This window comes from Salvelinus sp. IW2-2015, linkage group LG1 (assembly GCF_002910315.2).
Source record: "Salvelinus sp. IW2-2015 linkage group LG1, ASM291031v2, whole genome shotgun sequence".
Classification (NCBI taxonomy): domain Eukaryota; kingdom Metazoa; phylum Chordata; class Actinopteri; order Salmoniformes; family Salmonidae; genus Salvelinus; species Salvelinus sp. IW2-2015.
This window is the reverse complement of record NC_036838.1, coordinates 54,787,942-54,807,187: the sequence shown is the minus strand read 5'-3', so window position 1 is coordinate 54,807,187 and position 19,246 is coordinate 54,787,942. Positions and strand designations below refer to the sequence as shown.

The 19,246-nt window shown below is 44.8% G+C and overlaps 1 protein-coding gene and 1 pseudogene across 1 annotated transcript in view; one reads left to right on the top strand and one right to left on the bottom strand.

Annotated features, from left to right (window-relative positions):
- LOC139027583 (V-set and immunoglobulin domain-containing protein 10-like 2) overlaps nucleotides 1-18,461 on the bottom strand; it is a 123,250-nt pseudogene extending 104,789 nt beyond the window's left edge.
- Nucleotides 18,462-18,654: 193 nt separating this feature from the next.
- LOC111978201 (PDZ domain-containing protein 2-like) overlaps nucleotides 18,655-19,246 on the top strand; it is a 120,985-nt gene continuing 120,393 nt past the window's right edge. The window contains exon 1 of the mRNA XM_070443084.1: nucleotides 18,655-18,687. Within this exon, the coding sequence (XP_070299185.1) occupies nucleotides 18,655-18,687 (33 nt within the window). The remainder of the gene's footprint in view (nucleotides 18,688-19,246) is intronic.

Below are 19,246 nucleotides of genomic sequence, written 5' to 3'. Positions count from 1 at the left end.
TTTGTTTATCCCATGTGTAACTCTGTGTTGTTGTTTTTGTCGCAGGCTTTATCTTGGCCAGGTCATTGAGAACTTGTTCTCAACTGGCCTGCCTGGTTAAATAAAGGTGAAATAAAATAAAAAAATAAATGCTCTCCACCAGTCTTTCACATTGATGTTGGGTGACTTTATGCCACTCCTGGCGCAAAAATTCAAGCAGCTCGGCTTTGTTTGATGGCTTGTGACCATCCATCTTCCTCTTGATCACATTCCAGAGGTTTTAAATGGGGATCCGGTCTGGAGATTGGGCTGGCCATGACAAGGTATTGATCTGGTGGTCCTCCAACCACACCTTGAATGACCTGGCTGTGTGGCATGGAGCATTGTGCTGCTGGAAAAACCACTCCTCAGAGTTGGGGAACATTGTCAGAGCAGAAGGAAGCACGTTTTCTTCCAGGACAACCTTGTATGTGGCTTGATCCATGCGTCCTTCACAAAGATAAATCTGCCCGATTCCAGCCTTGCTGAAGCACCCCCAGATCATCACCAATCCTCCACCATATTTCACAGTGGGTGTGAGACACTGTGGCTTGTAGACCTCTCCAGGTTGGACATTATTTATTTATTTTGAATTTAATGTAATATCTTGTTGTTCTGTAATTGTTCTGTACTTTGTCATGTATGTGTTCGTTAGATGTGGACCCTAGGAAGAGTATCTGCTGCATGTGCAGTAGCTAATGGGGATCCTACTAAACTAAACCCAATGGGCCACACTGGCTTGGTCAAAATAACCCAGCATGTGTTCTGTCCAATATTTACCCAATTGGGTTATTTTTTACTTTCTCCTTTTGTCTTTGCTACTACTGTTTCGTTGGTGCATCTATGTCATCTTCCTGAGTCTACCTTTAAACGTAACCTAACTTAAGACCTGACCCATCACCTTTAAGACCTGACCCATCACCTTTAAGACCTGACCCATCACTTTTAAGACCTGACCCATCACCTTTAAGACCTGACCCATCACCTTTAAGACCTGACCCATCACCTTTAAGACCTGACCCATCACCTTATGCATTACTCCCCCGTGAGTGAGTGAAACTTACAGGCCCGTGCAGTGCATTGTGTGGAGGTGTGTGAGACTTACAGGCCCGTGCAGTGCATTGTGTGGGGGTGTTGAGAGCAGGGTGTATCCCCAGGCAGGTGAACAGAGAGTTGTTGGAGGTCTGGGATCCAGACTGCAGTATGGAGACATTGTTGCCTGGCCACGGCCCTTCACCCCCAAGCCACACCTCTCCCTGGTGCAATAACAACCGGAAAAACAATAATTTAATTTGTTAGGAGCCTTCCATTGTTGGTGGTGTGCTGGTGTTTGTACTGTTGGTGTGTGTGTGTGTGGTGTGTGTGTTGTGTGTGTGTGTGGTGTGTGTGTGTGTGTGTGTGTGTGTGTGTGTGTGTGTGTGTGTGTGTGTGTGTATACGTGTGTGTGTGTGTATACGTGTGTGTGTATACGTGTTTGTCTATGTGTGTTGGTGTTGTGTATACATGTCAAATCAAACCAAATCAAATGTATTTGTCACATGCGCCGAATACAACAGCTGTAGACCTTACAGTGAAATGCTTACTTACAAGTCCTTAACCAACAATTCAGTTTTAAGAAAATACCTAAAAAAAGTAAGAGATAAGACTAACAAATAATTGAAGAGCAGCAATAAATAACAATAGCGGGGCTAATTACAGGGGGTACCAGTGCGGAGTCAATGTGCAGCGGCACCGGTGTCGAGGTAATGAGGTAATATGTACATGTAGGTAGAGTTATTAAAGTGACTATGCATAGATAATAACAGACAGTAGCAGCAGGATAGAAGAGCGAGGGGGGGGGGTGCAAATAGTCTGGGTAGCCATTTGATTAGTTGTTCAGGAGTCTTATGGCTTGGGGGTAGAAGCTGTTCAGAAGCCTCTTGGACCTAGACTTGGCGCTCTGGTACCGCTTGCCGTGCGGTAGCAGAGAGAACAGTCTATGACTAGGGTGGCTGGAGTCTGACAATTTCTAGGGCCTTCCTCTGACACCGCCTGGTATAGAGGTCCTGGATGGCAGGAAGCTTGGCCCCGGTGATATACTGGACTGTACGCACTACCCTCTGTAGTGCCTTGCGGTCAGAGGCCTAGCAGTTTCCATACCAGGCAGTGATACAACCAGTCAGAATGCTCTAAATGATGCAGATGTAGAAACTTTTGAGGATCTGAGGACCCATGCCAAAACTTTTCAGTCTCCTGAGGGGGAAAAGGTTTTGTTGTGCCCTCTTCACGACTGTCTTGGTGTGCTTGGACCATGTTAGTTTGTTGGTGATGTGAACGCCAGGAAACTTGAAGCTCTCAACCTGCTCCACTACAGCCCCGTCGATGAGAATGGGGGCGTGCTCAGTCCTCCTTCTCCTGTAGTCCACAATCATCTCCTTTGTCTTGATCACGTTGAGGGAGAGGTTGTTGTCCTGGCACCACATGGTCAGGTCTCTGACCTCCTCCCTATAGGCTGTCTCTTCGTTGTCGCTGATCAGGCCTACCACTGTTGTGTCATCAGCAAACTTAATGATGGTGTTACAGTTGTGCCTGGCCATGCAGTCATGAGTGAACAGGGAGTACAGGACGGGACTGAGCACACACCTCTGAGGGGCCCCCGTGTTGAGGATCAGCCTGGCGGATGCGTTGTTACCTGCCCTTACCACCTGGGGGGCGGCCCGTCAGGAAGTCCAGGATCCAGTTGCAGAGGGAGGTGTTTAGTCCCAGGGTCCTTAGCTTAGTGATGTGCTTTGAGGGCACTATGGTGTTGAACGCTGGGCTGTTGTCAATGAATAGCATTCTCACATAGGTGTTCCTTTTGTCCAGGTATGATAGGGCAGTGTGGAGTGCAATAGAGATTGTATCATCTGTGGATCTGTGGGACGGTATGCTATTTGGAGTGGGTCTAGGGTTTCTGGGATAATGGTGTTGATGTGAGTCGTGACCAGCCTTTCAAAGCATGTCATGGCTACAGCCATGAGTGCTACGGGTCGGTAGTCATTTAGGCAGGTTACCTTACTGTTCTTGGTTACAGGATCTACGGTGGTCTGCTTGAAACATGTCGGTTCTACAGACTCAGAGAAGGGAAAGGTTGAAAATGTCAGTGAAGACACTTGCCAGTTAGTCAGTGCATGCTCGGAGTACATGTCCTGGTAATCCGTCTGGCCCTGCGGCCTTGTGAATGTTGCCCTGTTTAAAGGTCTTGCTCACATCGGCTGCAGAGAGCTTGATCACAAAGTCGTCCGGAACAGCTGATGCTCTCATGCATGTTTCAGTGTTACTTGCCTCGAAGCGAGCATAGAAGTTATTTAACTCATCTGGTAGGCTCGTGTCACTGGGCAGCTCTCTGCTGTGCTTCACTTTGTAGTCTATAATAGTTTGCAAGCCCTGCCACATCCGCCGAGCGTCAGAGCCAGTCTAGTGCAATTCAATCTTAGTCCTGTATTGACACTTTGCCTGTTTTATGGTTCATCAGAGGGCATAGTGGGATTTCTTATAAGCTTCCTGGTTAGAGTCCCGCTCCTTGAAAGTGGCAGCTCTACCCTTTTAGAACAGTGTGAATGTTGCCTGTAATCCATGGCTTCTGGTTGGGATATGAACATACAGTCAGTGTGGGGACGACGTCATCGATGCACTTATTGATGAAGCCAGTGACTGATGTGGTGTATTACTCAATGTCATCGGAAGAATCCCGGAACATGTTCCAGTCTGTGCTAACAAAATAGTCCTGTAGTTTAACATCTGCTTCATCTGACCACTTTTTTATAGACTGATTCACTGGTGCTTCGTGCTTTAATTTTTGCTTGTAAGCAAGGAATCAGGAGGATAGAATTATGGTGAGATTTGCCAAATGGAGGGTGAGGGAGAGCTTTGTACGCATCTCTGTGTGTGGAATAAAAGTGGTTTAGGTTTTTTATCCCCTCTGGTTGCACATTTAACATGCTGTGTGTGTATGTACTGTATACGTGTGTGTGTGTGTGTGTACCTGTGCCAGGGAGAGAGGGTTTGTGGTCCAACGTAGTGAAGGGGGGGGCAGGCCCCCCAGCCATGAACAGAACAGGTTGAGGGAGGAGTAGTTCATTGCTGGCAGAACAGAGCAGGAGGGGGAACCATCTGGAGGGTCTGGGGGACAGGGGGACAATATACAGCGCAACACTGTGTTGATTGTGTTGATATTGTGTGTGTGTTTGTGTGTGAGTGTGTATATCGTCACAGGACAGCAGGATGACAAGCACCAGCCTTTCAGTCAACCAGGGGTTGCCATGGCAGTAACATCACAGTGACATAAAAGTGTTTGGTACCTTAGAACCTCCTGAGAGTTCCGTCTCTTCCCCCGATGCTCCAACAGGTCTGCAGCATCCCCAACGATTCCATGTGTGTTTCGGTGTGTGTGTTTGTGTGTTTCGGTGTGTGTGTTTGTGTGTGAGTGTGTGTGTGTGGTGACGCCATATGGAGAAGAGGGAGAGAAGTAGTAGAAGGTAGAGAGAGAAAGTTGGAGGTCAGGGGATGGTAGTCGGGGGTTAGAGATCAGAGGTTACTCACAGTAAACGGTGAGGCTGATGGTCTTCATAGAGCGGGTGTTGAGGTATGTGTTCTGAGCCAGACAGGCGTAGGTACCTGTGTGCATCCGCAGAATCCTAGTGATGGTGAACTGGGGTCCCGTGTACACCTGGCTGGATTAAAACCAATATAAAAAACACCAGGCCGGATTAGAACCAATATATAAAACACCTGGCTGGATTAGAACCAATATATAAAACACCTGGCTGGGATTAGAACCAATATAAAAAACACCAGGCTGGATTAGAACCAATATATAACACACCTGGCTGGGATTAGAACCAATATATAAAACACCTGACTGGTTTTCAGTGGAGGCTGCTGAGGGGAGAACGGCTCATAATAACGACCGGAATGGAGCACATGGAACATTTTGTGTTGTGGATATGTGGTGGTGTAGGGATGTTATATCATGTACTGTTTTATCTTTAGCTCATTCAGTAGAAATATAGTTCACTGTTTTTTTCTTTTGTTGTCTACGTAATGTCGGTGTTTTGGTGTGTTTGGACACCAGGAAGAGTAGCTGCTGCCTTTGGCAGAAGCTAATGGGGATTATAAGAATATTTTGAAGATAAATACACAACACAGAGTTTGAGAGTTTGAGAGATTTTAGAGGATGAGAAGGTGAGAGTACTAAAAACTAGAGTACTAATGGTTAATAGGGAATTGTAAATAGGAGTTGGGTTTCAGTTCAACAGCTGTTTAGAATCTGTGGAATGCCACTCCTGAACTCAGAGCTACATTTACTACGGTCTGTACATTGAGTCGGGAGCAGGATACTTGTTATCTAGCTATTGGCCAGTTGTACTGCAAGGACTTTTGATTGGTCATCCCCAGGCTAGGATGGTGGGTTATAAATGACATCCTGTTCCTTTGTTTAGTGGAGAAAAGCTGAAGACAGGGGAGACTGAACATCTGAACATCTACCTCCCAGCATAACATCGTGATTTGTCCTTCTCAAATAAACCTATTTTTCTCACCCTGATTTGCTTTGGAGATTGTGTTATTGAAGAATAACATCAATTGCTAACAGGATCCCTAATAAATAAAAATACAAATACATGGAATGGCATCAAACACATGAAAACAATGTATTTGATACCATTCCGCTCCACGAACCCATGCTCCCCAATTAATGTGCCACCAACCACCTGTGCTGGGTTTATAACCAATATATAAAACACCTGACTGAGATTTTTTTGTATTTTATCAGGATCCTCATGAATAAAATCCCTTAGCGGTTTCCTTCCTCTCCGGCAACTGAGGTAGGAAGAACGCTTGTATCTTTGTAGTGACTGGGTGTATTGAGACACCATCCAAAGTGGAATTAATAACTTCACCATGCTGAAAGGGATATTCAATGTCAGTTTTTGTTTTGACCTATCTACCAATAGGGGCCCTTCTTTGCGAGGCATTGGTAAAATGTGGAAGAAGTGAAGTGGTGAGAATACTTTCTGAAGGCTCTGTAGCTTGGGGTGTGAATACTTTCTGAAGGCTCTGTAGCTTGGGGTGTGAATACTTTCTGAAGGCTCTGTAGCTTGGGGTGTGAATATTTCTGAAGGCTCTGTAGCTTGGGGTGTGAATACTTTCTGAAGGCTCTGTAGCTTGGGGTGTGAATACTTTCTGAGGCTCTGTAGCTTGGGTGTGAATACTTTCTGAAGGCTCTGTAGCTTGGGGTGTGAATACTTTCTGAAGGCTCTGTAGCTCTGGGGTGTGAATACTTTCTGAAGGCTCTGTAGCTTCGGGTGTGAATACTTTCTGAAGGCTCTGTAGCTTACTTACTTTCTTTTGTTCTTACTTCTTGTGTTGTTTTGTTTTACTTTACCTTTTTTTTTAATAATACTACTGATATTGATTACTACTGATATTGATAAATCATTGTTGGGAAAGCGCAAGCAAGTAAGGCATTTCACTGTATTAGTGCAGGTGACAATAAAAAGTTGAACTTGAAAGAAGCAATGCAGTTCCTCTCCTCTACCTAATAACCTTGTACTGCAATCAAATTACTAGAAGTGCCCTCTAATGGCCCCATAGGAGGATTATATTCATATTTTTTTATAATTAATAATGAATACACTTTTTATTTTTTTAAACTCTGAAAGTCCGGTGTTTCTATGTCAAACAGGGCCTCAGCCAAGAAATCACCAGCTGTCATTAGGGTCATGAATCACCAGCTGTCATTAGGTCATCAATCACCAGCTGTCATTAGGTCATGAATCACCAGCTGTCATTTGGTCATAAATCACCAGCTGTCAGCAGGTCATGAATCATCAGCTATCATTAGGGTCATCAATCACCAGCTGTCATTAGGGTCATCAATCACCATCTGTCATTAGGTCATCAATCACCAGCTGTCATTAGGTCATCAATCACCAGCTGTCATTAGGGTCATCAATCACCAGCTGTCAACAGGGTCATCAATCACTAGCTATCATTAGGTCATCAATCACCAGCTGCCATTAGGTCATCAATCACCAGCTGTCATCAGGGTCATGAAACACCAGCTGTCATTATGGCCATAAAACACCAGCTGTCATTAGGCCATAAAACACCAGCTGTCATTAGGGTCATAAACACACAACTGTCAGCAGGGTCATAAATCGCCAGCTGTCATTAGGCCATATAAAACACAGCTGTCATTAGGGTCATAAAACACCACTGTCATTATGGTCATTAATCACCAGCTGTCATTAGGGGCATCAATCACCAGCTGTCATTAGGTCATAAAACACCAGCTGTCATTAGGGTCATTAATCACCAACTGTCATTAGGATCATAAAACACCAGCTGTCATTAGGTCATTATCACCAGCTGTCATTAGGGCATCAATCACCAGCTGTCATTAGGGTCATAAAACACCAGCTGTCATTAGGGTCATTAATCACCAACTGTCAGCAGGTCATCAATCACCAGTTGTCATTTTGTCATCATTTACCAGCTATCATTAGGTCATCAATCACCGCTGTCATTAGGTCATCAATCACAAGCTGTCATTTGTCATCATTTACCAGCTGTCATTAGGTTCAATCACCATCATTAGTCATCAATCACCAGCTGTCATTAGGGTCATCAATCACCAGCTGTCATTAGGGTCATCAATCACCAGCTGTCATTAGGTCATCAATCACCAGCTGTCATTAGGTCATCAATCACCAGCTGTCATTAGGGTCATCAATCACCAGCTGTCATTAGGCATCAATCACCAGCTGTCATTAGGGCCATAAATCACCAGCTGTCATTAGGGCCATAAAACACCAGCTGTCATTAGGCATAACACAGCTGTCATTATGTCATCAATCACCAGCTGTCATTAGGTCATCAATCACCAGCCTTCATTATGTCATCAATCTCAGCTGTCATTAGGGCATCAATCACCAGCTGTCATCAGGGTCATAAATCACCAGCTGTCATTAGGGTCATAAATCCCCAGCTTTCATTAGGGCCATGAAACACCAGCTGTCATTTGGTTATCAATCACAGCTGTCATTATGTCATCAATCACCAGCTGTCATTAGGGTCATCAATCACCAGCTGTCATTAGGTCATAAAACACCAGCTGTCATTAGGGTCATAAAACACCAGCTGTCATTAGGGCCATAAACACCAGCTGTCATTAGGGCCATAAAACACCACGTGTCATAGGCCATAAAACACCAGCTGTCATAGGGCCATAAACACCAGCGTCATTTAGGCCATAAAACACCAGCTGTCATTAGGGCCATAAAACACCAGATGTCATTAGGGTCATAAAACACAAACTGTCAGCAGGGTCATAAATCGCCAGCTGTCATTAGGGCCATAAACACCAGCTGTCATCAGGGTCATAAATCGCCAGCTGTCATTAGGCCATAAAACACCAGCTGACATTAGGTCATCAATCACCAGCTGTCATTATGTCATCAATCTCAGCTGTCATTAGGTCATCAATCACAGATGTCATTAGGTCATCAATCAGCAGCTGTCATTAGGGTCATCAATCACCAGCTGTCATTAGGTCATCAATCAACAGCTGTCATTAGGGTCATCAATCACCAGCTGTCATTAGGTCATGAATCACCAGCTGTCATTAGGTCATCAATCATCAGCTGTCATTAGGGTCATCAATCACCAGCTGTCATTAGGGTCATCATCACCAGCTGTCATTAGGGCCATAAATCACCAGCTGTCAGCAGGTCATGAATCACCAGCTTCATTAGGTCATCAATCACCAGCTGTCATTAGGTCATCAATCACCAGATGTCATTAGAGTCATCAATCACCAGCTGTCATTAGGGTCATCAATCACCAGCTGTCATTAGGGTCATAAATCACCAGCTGTCATTAGGAGTCATCAATCACCAGCTGTCATTAGGTCATCAATCACCAGCCTTCATTATGTCATCAATCTCAGCTGTCATTAGGGCCATCAATCACCAGCTGTCATTCAGGTCATAAATCACCAGCTGTCATTAGGGTCATAAATCCCCAGCTTTCAACAGGGCCATAAAACACCAGCTGTCATCAGGGTCATAAATCACCACTGTCATCAGGGTCATAAATCACAGCTGTCATTAGGGTCATCAATCACCAGCTGTCATTAGGGTCATAAATCACCAGCTGTCAGCAGGGCCATAAAACACCAGCTGTCATTAGGGCCATAAAACACCAGCTGTCATTAGGTCATCAATCACCAGCTGTCATTAGGGTCATAAATCATCAGCTGTCATTAGGGTCATAAATCACCAGCTGTCATTAGGGTCATCAATCACCAGCTGTCATCAGGGTCATAAATCACCAGCTGTCATTAGGTCATAAATCACCAGCTGTCAGCAGGGTCATCAATCACCAGCTGTCATTAGGGCCATAAATCACCAGCTGTCATTAGGGCCATAAACACCAGCTGTCATTAGGCCATAAAACACCAGCTGTCATTATGTCATCAATCACCAGCTGTCATTAGGGTCATCAATCACCAGCTGTCATAGGTCATCAATCACCAGCTGTCATTAGGTGTATCAATCACCAGCTGCACATAGTCATCAATCACCAGCTGTCATTTAGGCCAAGAACAAACCAGCTGTCATTAGTCATCAATCACCAGCTGTCATAGGGTCATCAATCACCAGCTGTCAATAGGTCATCAATCACCAGATGTCATTAGGGTCATATAAACACCAGCTGTCATTAGGGCCATAAAACACCAGCTGTCATTAGGGTTATCAATCACCAGCTGTCATTAGGGTCATAAAACACCAGCTGTCATTAGGGTTATCAGTCACCAGTCGTCATTAGGGTCATGAAACACCAGCTGTCATCAGGGTCATAAATCACCAGCTGTCATTAGGTCACCAATCACCAGCGTCAGCAGGGCCATAAACACCAGCTGTCAGCAGGGTTATCAATCACCAGCTGTCATGGTCATAAATCACCAGCTGTCATTAGGTCATCAATCACCAGCTGTCCACAGGGCCATATCACAAAACACCAGCTGTCAGAGGGTCATCAATCACCAGCTTCATTAGGGCCATAAAACACCAGCTGTCATTAGGTTATCAATTACCAGCTGTCATTAGGGCCATGAAACACCAGCTGTCATTAGGTCATCATCACCAGCTGTCATTAGGGTCATAAATCACCAGCTGTCATTATAGGGCCATAAACACACAGCTTCATTATGGCCATAAAACACAGCTGTCATTAGGGTCATAAAATCACCAGCTGTCATTAGGTCATAACAACCAGCTGTCATTATGGCCATCAAAACATGCACACCGCTGTCAATGTAGAGTGCCATATAATCAACTAATCACCAGCTGTCATTAGGGTCATAAAACACCAGCTGTCATTAGGGCCATAAAACACCAGCTGTCAGCAGGGTCATAAAACAAAGAAAGGGRAAGAACAGTAACACAAGACACATTATACTGGGAACAAAATGTTCAGATTAAAATATATTAATGAACACCATGCGTCTGACATGTAGAATATGGAATCCTGTTTGTTTAATGCTTTTCTTTCTGTCATGGAAAAAGTATATCTTTATCATCGAAGAAACTTGAATCAGTGATGCTAGTCTACAAAGAGACTCATCTAGCGATTCCATTACCTCCTGTAATTCGCGCAAGGAAAATTCAGGCAGAAGTCGATGGAAAATGGTCACATTCTAAGCTACAGGAAGTAATCGCATTCTGAGTCATAAGTTGGGGAAACTTCTATCGGCTACTTTCCATTCCATGTCCAGTTTCATAAGCGATATAAACAACAAAGTAAATCACTAAAGAACAACTTTAATGAAGTTAGACGGTAGTATTTTGGCTGTTCAACATAAATTCTTCAATAGCATAACCAGTTTGATGCATCTTATTGGAAATATTTTGTTATGATAATGTTAAGCATATCAGTCTTAGGGCTGGCTAACGCTACCACACATTCATAGATCTTACCTTGCACATATTGTGTAGACCCGTGCTGGATTTAGGAAATTTGTTGAGCTTTTTGAATAATTCCTTATTTATATTTTAATTCAGGATGAAACCTCTCTCCTGGATGAAACAATTGATCAGTCACTCTCCCCCATCCTCACCTACAGGTACTCCTGGCTGGCTGAGTTAGTGCTGTAGAGCCTATTTTTTCAGCCAATGCAAACACAATACTATTTTTATTTAATTGAACCTTTATTTAACTAGGCAAGTCAGTTAAGAACAAATTGTTATTTACAATGACGGCCTACTTGTAAAGCCCCCCTGGCCAAACCCTCCCCTAACACAGAATAAATTGGTCCAATTGGTTGCCGCCCTATGGGACTCCCAATCGCGGCCGATTGTGATACAGCCCAGGATCGAACCCGGGTTTGTAGTGATGCATCTAGCACTGCGAAGCAGTGCCTTAGACCGCTGCACCACTCTGGAAATATTTAGAATATCTAGTTTATTCAAATGTTATACTGACTTGCTTTTGAAAGAAATCCTGAACATGCTGCAAAGCAATTGTGGTCCCACAGAGAGACCCTGTTTATAGTGTCTGTAGGCTTTCCAGGGACTTTTTCAAGTGTATTTTTATCTAGACATAAAGTAACTACTCTCAGGTTTCAGGTAAGACCCAAGTGCAGACTGTGCAGAAGTAACAATGTTTATTGTAACAGGGGCAGGCAAACGACAGGTCAAGGCAGGCAGGGGTCGATAATCCAGAGTAGTGGTACCAAGGTACAGGACGGCAGGCAGGCCCAGGGTCAGGTCAGGCAGAGGTCGGTAATCCAGAGTAGGGGCAAAGGTAAAGGACGGTAGGCAGGCTCAGGGTCAGGGGCAGGCAGAGGGGGCAGGCAGAAGGGCTTGGAGTCAGGAGAGGCARGGGTCAAAACCAGGAGAGCGAGAGAAGAGAGACTGGAARAAGTAGGAGGTGAGACAAAAACCGTTGGTATGCTTGAACAAACAAGAAGAACTGGCACAGACAGACAGAAAACACAGGTATAAATACCCAGGGGATAAGTGGGGAAGATGGGCGACACCTGGAGGGGGTGGAGACAAGCACAAGAACAGGTGAAACAGATCAGGGCGTGACACTACTAGACATTTACACAATTGTATTTATTTCACCTTTCATGAAAGATGACCTCTCTCCTCGATGACAAAGAAGAGAAGTACTACTAGAGAAAGGGAAAGGGGGATACATAGTCAGTTGTACAACTGAATGCATTCAACTGAAATGTGTCTTCCGCATTTAACCCAACCCCTCTGCTCACCACAGCTGTGTCCCTGACCAGAGCATGCCCATCAAAACATACAGACGTATCTGTACAGCCCCTTTACTGTGACATGAACCCAGGCTACCTGTATTCCCCTTGCCTGACGTTTGTTCTGCATATGTTTCATGTCTGTCTGAGTAAAGCTGGAACAAATAGGCCGTGGGTCTGTGTTCAGAACTGCTACCAATACATTTATTTGATTTGTTTTTGGAGAATGGAAATGCCTGACCTGTGCATTGACACCTCTCAACTAGATAGAGTGTATAGCTTGTTGTTGGTGATAGGTTGATGTGTTCAAGGGGTCACAGAGTGCCAAGCCTTTGCACTGCTGATTGGTTAGTTCAGTGGAGCCAGATCTGTTTCTCTGCTTCTGGGCTGTTGGAGAGGGGGGGGGGGTAGTTGAGTGAGCTGGGGCCTTTTATGAACCTGTCTATGGGAGCCTGTCAGCTCGTGACATGATGAGAGCCAGTGAGAGAGATTACCTGAACGATAATTTGTGAATAGTTCTATAAACATGCTTCTATTTAAAACTTCTTCAGGATCGGAGTCCCCTGCGGGACGGTTGAGCTAACGTAGGCTAATGCCATTAGCATGAGGTTGTAAGTAACAAGAACATTTCCCAGGAAATAGACATATCTGATATTGGCAGAAAACTTAAATTATTGTTAATCTAACTGCACTCTCCAATTTACAGTAGCTATTACAGTGAAAATATACCATGCTATTGTTTGAGGAGAGTGCACAATTTTGAACATGAAAAGTATTAATAAACAAATTAGGCACATTTGGGCAGTCTTGATAGAACATTTTGAACAGAAATGCAATGGTTCATTAGATCAGCCTAAAACTTAGCATATACACTGCTGTCATCTAGTGTACAAAATCTGCACCTGGGCTGGAATAATATAATATGGCCTTTCTCTTGCATTTCTAAGATGATAGTACAATTTTTTTTTTTTAAACGGTTGTTTCTTTCTTTGTATTATCTTTTACCAGAACTAATGTGTTATATTCTCCTACATTCCTTTCACATTTCCACAAACTTCAAAGTGTTTCCTTTCAAATGGTACCAAGAAAATGCATGTCCTTGCTTTTTTTATTTGACTAGGCAGGTCAGTTAAGAACAAATTCTTATTTTCAATGACGGCCTAGGAACAGTGGGTTAACTGCCTTGTTCAAGGGCAGAACAGCAGACMTGTACCTTGTCAGCTCGGGAATTTGATCTTGCAACCTTTTGGTTACTAGTTCAACACTCTAACCACTAGGCTACGCTGCCGCCCCGCTTCAGGGCCTGAGCTACAAGCAGTTAGATTGGGGTATGTCATTTTAGGCGAAAATTGAAAAAAAGAGGTGGATCCTTATAGGTTTTTGACAATCTCAAACACTAATGAAAGCATGAAACAATTATTATCTTCACTAAACATTTTGTCATAAAAAATGAAGTTCCAAAGGCTGGGCCTAATATACAATGCACTTTTTCCACATTTTGTTATGTTACAGCCTTATTCTCAAATGGATAAAAAAAAAAGATTCCTCGTCAATCTACTCACAATAACCCAAATGTATTTATTAACWAAAAATATRAAAAATCTGAAATATCACATTTTCCATAAGTGTTCAAAACCTTTACTCAGTACTTTGTTAAAGCACCTTTGGCAGCGATTACAGCCTTGAGTCTTCTTGGGTATGACGCTACAAGCTTGGCACACCTATATTTGTGGAGTTTCTCCCATTCTTCTCTGCAGATCCWCTCAAGCTCTGTCAGGTTGGATAGGGAGTGCTGCTGCACAGCTATTTTCAGGTCTCCCCAGAGATGTTCGTTGGAGTTCAAGTCCGGGCTCTGGCTGTGTCACTCAAGGACATTGAGACTTGTCCCAAAGCCACTCGTGCTTTGTTTTGGCTGTGTGCTTAGGGTCCTTGTCCTGTTGGAAGGTGAACCGTCGCCCCAGTCTGAGGTCCTGAGTGCTCTGGAGCAGGTTTTCATCAAGGATCTCTCTGTACTTTGCTCCGTTCATCTTTGTCTCAATCGTGACTAGTCTCCCAGTCCATGCCACTGAAAAACATCCCCACAGCATGATGCTGCCGCCACCACCATGCTTCACCGTAGGGATGCTACCAGGTTTCCTCCAGACGTGATGCTTAGCATTCAGACCAAAGAGTTCAATCTTGGTTTCATCAGACAAGACAATCTTGTTTCTCATGATCTGAGAGGATTTTGGGCCTTTGGCAAACTCCAAGCAGGCTGTCATGTGCCTTTTACTGAGGAGTGGCTTCCATCTGGCGACTCTACCATAAAAGCCTGATTGGTGGAGTGTTGGAGAGATGGCTGTCCTTCTGGAAGGTTCTCCCAACTCCACAGAGTAACTCTGGAGCTATGTCAGAGTGACCATCGAGTTCTTGGTCACCTTCCTGACCAAGGCCCTTCTCCCCATTTGCTCAGTTTGGCTGGGCAGCCAGCTCTAGGAAGAGTGTTAGTGGTTCCAAGCTTCCAATCTGATGGAGCCCACTSTGTTCTTGAGGACCTTCAATTCTGGAGAAATGTTTTGGTACCCTTCCCTAAATATGTTCCTCGACACAATCCTGTCTCGGAGCTCTACGGACAATTCCTTCGACCTCTTGGCTTGTGTTTTGCTCTGACATGCACTGTCAACTCTGGGACCTTATATAGACAGGTGTGTGCCTTTCCAAAACATGTCCAATCAATTGAATTTACCACAGGTGTACTCAAATCAAGTTGAAGAAACAACTCAAGGATGATCACGGAAAACAGGATTCACCTGAGCTCAATTTCGATTCACAGCGCAAACGGTCTGAATACTTATGTAAATTATGGGGTATCGTGTGTAGATTTATGAGGAAAGTTTTTWATTTAATCAATTTTAGAATAAGTCTGTAACATAACAAAATGTGGAGAAAGTCAATAGGTCTGAATTCTTTCCGAATGGACTGTATATGCAAGGTCAGTTCCAGGGTCAGCTCCAATACCATATTTACAATATGCAGGGATACTGGAGTGGTAGTGGTAGATATGTACAGTATAGGGGTCAGGATATATGACAAACAGAGAAGCAGCAGCAGTGTATATTATAATTGTATGTAAGTCCCCCAGTGATGTACTGGACTGTCCGCACCACGCTCTGTAGCGCCATGCGATTGAAGGCGATGCAGTTGCCGTACCATGCAGCCAGTCAAGATGCTTTCAATGGTGTAGCTTTATAAATTTGAGGACATGAGGGCCCGTGCCAAATCTATTCAACCTCCTGAGGGGAAAGAGGCACTGTTGCATCTTCTTCACAACTGTGTGTATGTGGACCATTTTCCGTTCGTTAGTGATTTGGACACTGAAGACCTTGAGGCTCTCGATCTGCTACACTGCAGCTCTATCAATGTAGATGGGGGCATTCTCGCTTCCCTGTTTCCTGTAGTACACGATCAGCTCCTTGGTCTTATTRAAGTTGAGGGAGAGGTTGTTGTCCTGGCACCACACTACCAGGACACTGACCTCCTCCATGTAGGCGTGGGTGAACAGGGAGTACAGGAGGGTACTAAGCACGCACCCCTGAGGGGCCCCAGTGTTGAGAGTCAGCATGGCAGACGTGTGTTGTCTACCCTCACCACCTGGGGCCGGCCCGGGTGCAAAGGGAGGAGTTCAGTCCCAGGGTCCTGAGCTTGGTGATGAGCTTGGAGGGGTCTGTGGTATTGAACGCTGAGCTATAGTTAATTAACAGCATTGTCATATAGGTGTTTCTCTTGTCCAGGTGGGTGAGGGCAGTTTGGAGAGCAATTGAGATTGTGTCATTTAAGGATCTGTTGAGGCGTTATGCAAATTGGAGTGGGTCTAGGGAGCCTGGGATGATGSAGTTAATGTGAGCCATAACCAACCTTTCAAAATACTTTTTGAATACAGATGAAGGGTGGTACTCAGGGCGGTAGTCATTGTGGCAGATATAATTAGAGTTTTTAGGAACAGGAATGATGATGGTCAGCTTAAGACATGTGGGGATTACAGATGGGGACAAGGAGAGGCTGAAAATGACTGTGAAAATGTCTGCCTGCTGTTCTGCTTATGTTCTGAGAATGCGCACTGGAATACCGTTGGGCCCCGCGGCCTTGGGTGTTGACCTGATTGAAAACCTTACTCACGTCGGCCTCAGAGAGCATGATCTCCCAATGGTCATGCACAGCTCAGATCTAAGTGCCAATGCTATTTAGCAAACTCCATGCATTTACATTTGTTGGATGCGTGTGTGTTAAAACATACCTGTTGTTGTAGAACCAGACATATTGACTGGGAGGGTTGGACTGGGCCTGGCAGAGCAGAGAGACCGTCTGTCTCTCCTGAGCAGAGTATCCTCTGTCTGTTATACTGTAGGGAGTCACATCTATCTGGGGAATATCAGGACCAACTGGGGAGAAGAAAGGGAAAGGTGGATACATTGTCAGCTGTACAACTGAAATGTGTCTTCCGCATTTAACCCAAGCCCTCTGAATCAACATCCACAGCTTCAGCATCCAGGGAACAGTGCCTTGCTCGTGGGCAGAATGACAGATTTTTACCTTGTCAGCTCAGGGATTCGATCCAGCAACCATTTGGTTACTGGCCCAACGCTCCTACCCGCCAGGCTACCTGCCGCACACAAACACACTGTGGCAGACCAGGGGGTTTGGTCAAGACGTTTACACACATCAGACACAGACAGAGTATGATTAGCTCGGTTTCAAGGGTTTAATTAACTTCTTCGGGCTAGTATTCGGAAGTTTGGATGATTGAGGTGCCCAAGTAAACTGCCTGTTACTCAGGCCCAGAAGCTAGGATATGCATATAATTGGTAGTATTGGATAGAAAACACTCTAAAGTTTCCAAAACTCTTAAAATAATCTATGTGAGTATAACAGAACTGATATGGCAGGTGAAACCTGAGGACAATCCATCCAAGAACTTTTTTTTTTTCTTCAGTTTACCTCTGATTACAATGGCTGGGATTGGGAATATAATAGGAAGTCCTCCCAGATTGCAGTTCCTAGGCCTAGGCTTGTTTTTTGAAAAATGAGCTAGAATTTGTAGTTTTTCTAAGTGGCTCCCATTTGGCTGTAGTGTTTGTAGCACGTTCTGGTGAGTGCGCGTACTTCGTTATTTGTCTCCGGTATTCTCCGTCTTAAATTGTATTGTTTATTTACATAATAGGGTACCTGAGGATTGATTAGAAACGTTGTTTGATATGTTTGGAAGAAAGTTTATTGGTAACTTACGGGATTCATTTGTATGCATTTTGAAAGAGGGAAACCGGTGGATTACTGAGTCTAGCGCGCCAATGAAACTGACTTTTTTGGGAAATAAAGAAGGACTTTATCGAACAAAAGGACCATTTTTATGTAGCTGGGACTCTTGTGATTGCAACCAGATGAAGATCTTCAAAGGTAAGTTACTTATTTTATCGCTATTTCTGACTTTCGTGACACATCTGCTTGGTTGGAAAATGTATGTAATGCTTTTGTGTGCCGGGCGCTGTCCTCAAATAATCGCATGGTGTGCTTTCGCCGTAAAGCCTTTTTGAAATCTGACAACGCGGCTGGATTAAGAAGAAGTTAAGCTGTTAAATGATGTATGACACTTGTATTTTCATGAATGTTTAATATTACGATTTCTGTCATTTGAATTTGGCGCTCTGCAATTTCACCGGATGATGGTCAGGTGGGACGGTAGCGTCCCAATGATCCGTAACAAGTTAAATAATAAATCAAAAAGAAAAAGATAGGTTTCCCCCATGAGACCCTCTCTGGGATACCGTCTTCTGGGCTCCGGGTCTTGTCGGGAACAAAAACTGAACTCCCTCCTCATGCCTCTGCAGCTGTCCCCAACTATATGGGAGTCCTTTCCTTCCCCACTCTCCCTGTGTGCTGCCATTCTGGCAGCTTTATGGGCCTTGCACAGCTGGTGAGCAATCAGCCCTTGATTACTCACCAGCTCCAATCAGCCCCAATTAGACATGGCCGGAGAGCCCGTCGAGACCTGGCCCATCCAGCAGATGGAGCCATCGCCTCGTGATGTATACTCCGTCTGTCACCAGGCCTTGACGAGTCTACCTCTGGTGGCTGACCTGCTGTACGCCACAACACACGCTTTCCGATTGGTCCTGCCGTACATACCTACACGTACCGTACGGTCACAAGACGCAGGCCTCCTAATTGTCCTTAGAATTTCTAAGCCAACAGCTGGAGTCAGGGCATTCTCCTGTAGAGCTCATTTTTATGGAATGGTCTGCCTACCCATGTGAGAGACGCAGTCTCGGTCTCAACCTTTAAGTCTATACTGAAGACTCATTCTTTCAGTAGGTCATATGATTGAGTGTAGTCTGGCCCAGGATGTGAAGGTGAACGGAAAAAGCTCTGGAGCAACGAACCGCCCTTGCTGTCTCTGCTGGCCGGTTCCCTCTCTCCACTGGGATTCTCTGCCTCTAACCCTATTACAGGGGCTGAGTCACTGGCTTACTGGTGCTCTTCCATGCTGTCCCTAGGAGGGGTGCGTCACTTGAGTGGGTTGAGTCACTGACGTGATTTTCCTGTCTGGGTTGGCTCCCCCTTGGGTTGTGCAGTGGCGGAGATCTTTGTGGGCTATACTCGGCCTTGTCTCAGGATGGTAAGTTGGTGGTTGAACATATCCCTCTAGTGGTGTGGGGGCTGTGCTTTGCAAAGTGGGTGGGGTTATATCCTGCCTCATTGGCCCTGTCCGGGGTATCATCAGATGGGGCCACAGTGTCTCCTGACCCTCCTGTCTCAGCCTCCAGTAATTTATGCTGCAGTAGTTTATGTGTCGGGGGCTAGGGTCAGTCTGTTATATTCTGGAGTACTTCTCCTGTCTTATACCGGTGTCTGTGAATTTCAGTATGCTCTCTCTAATTCTCTCGTTCTCTTTTTCTTTCTCTCTCTCGG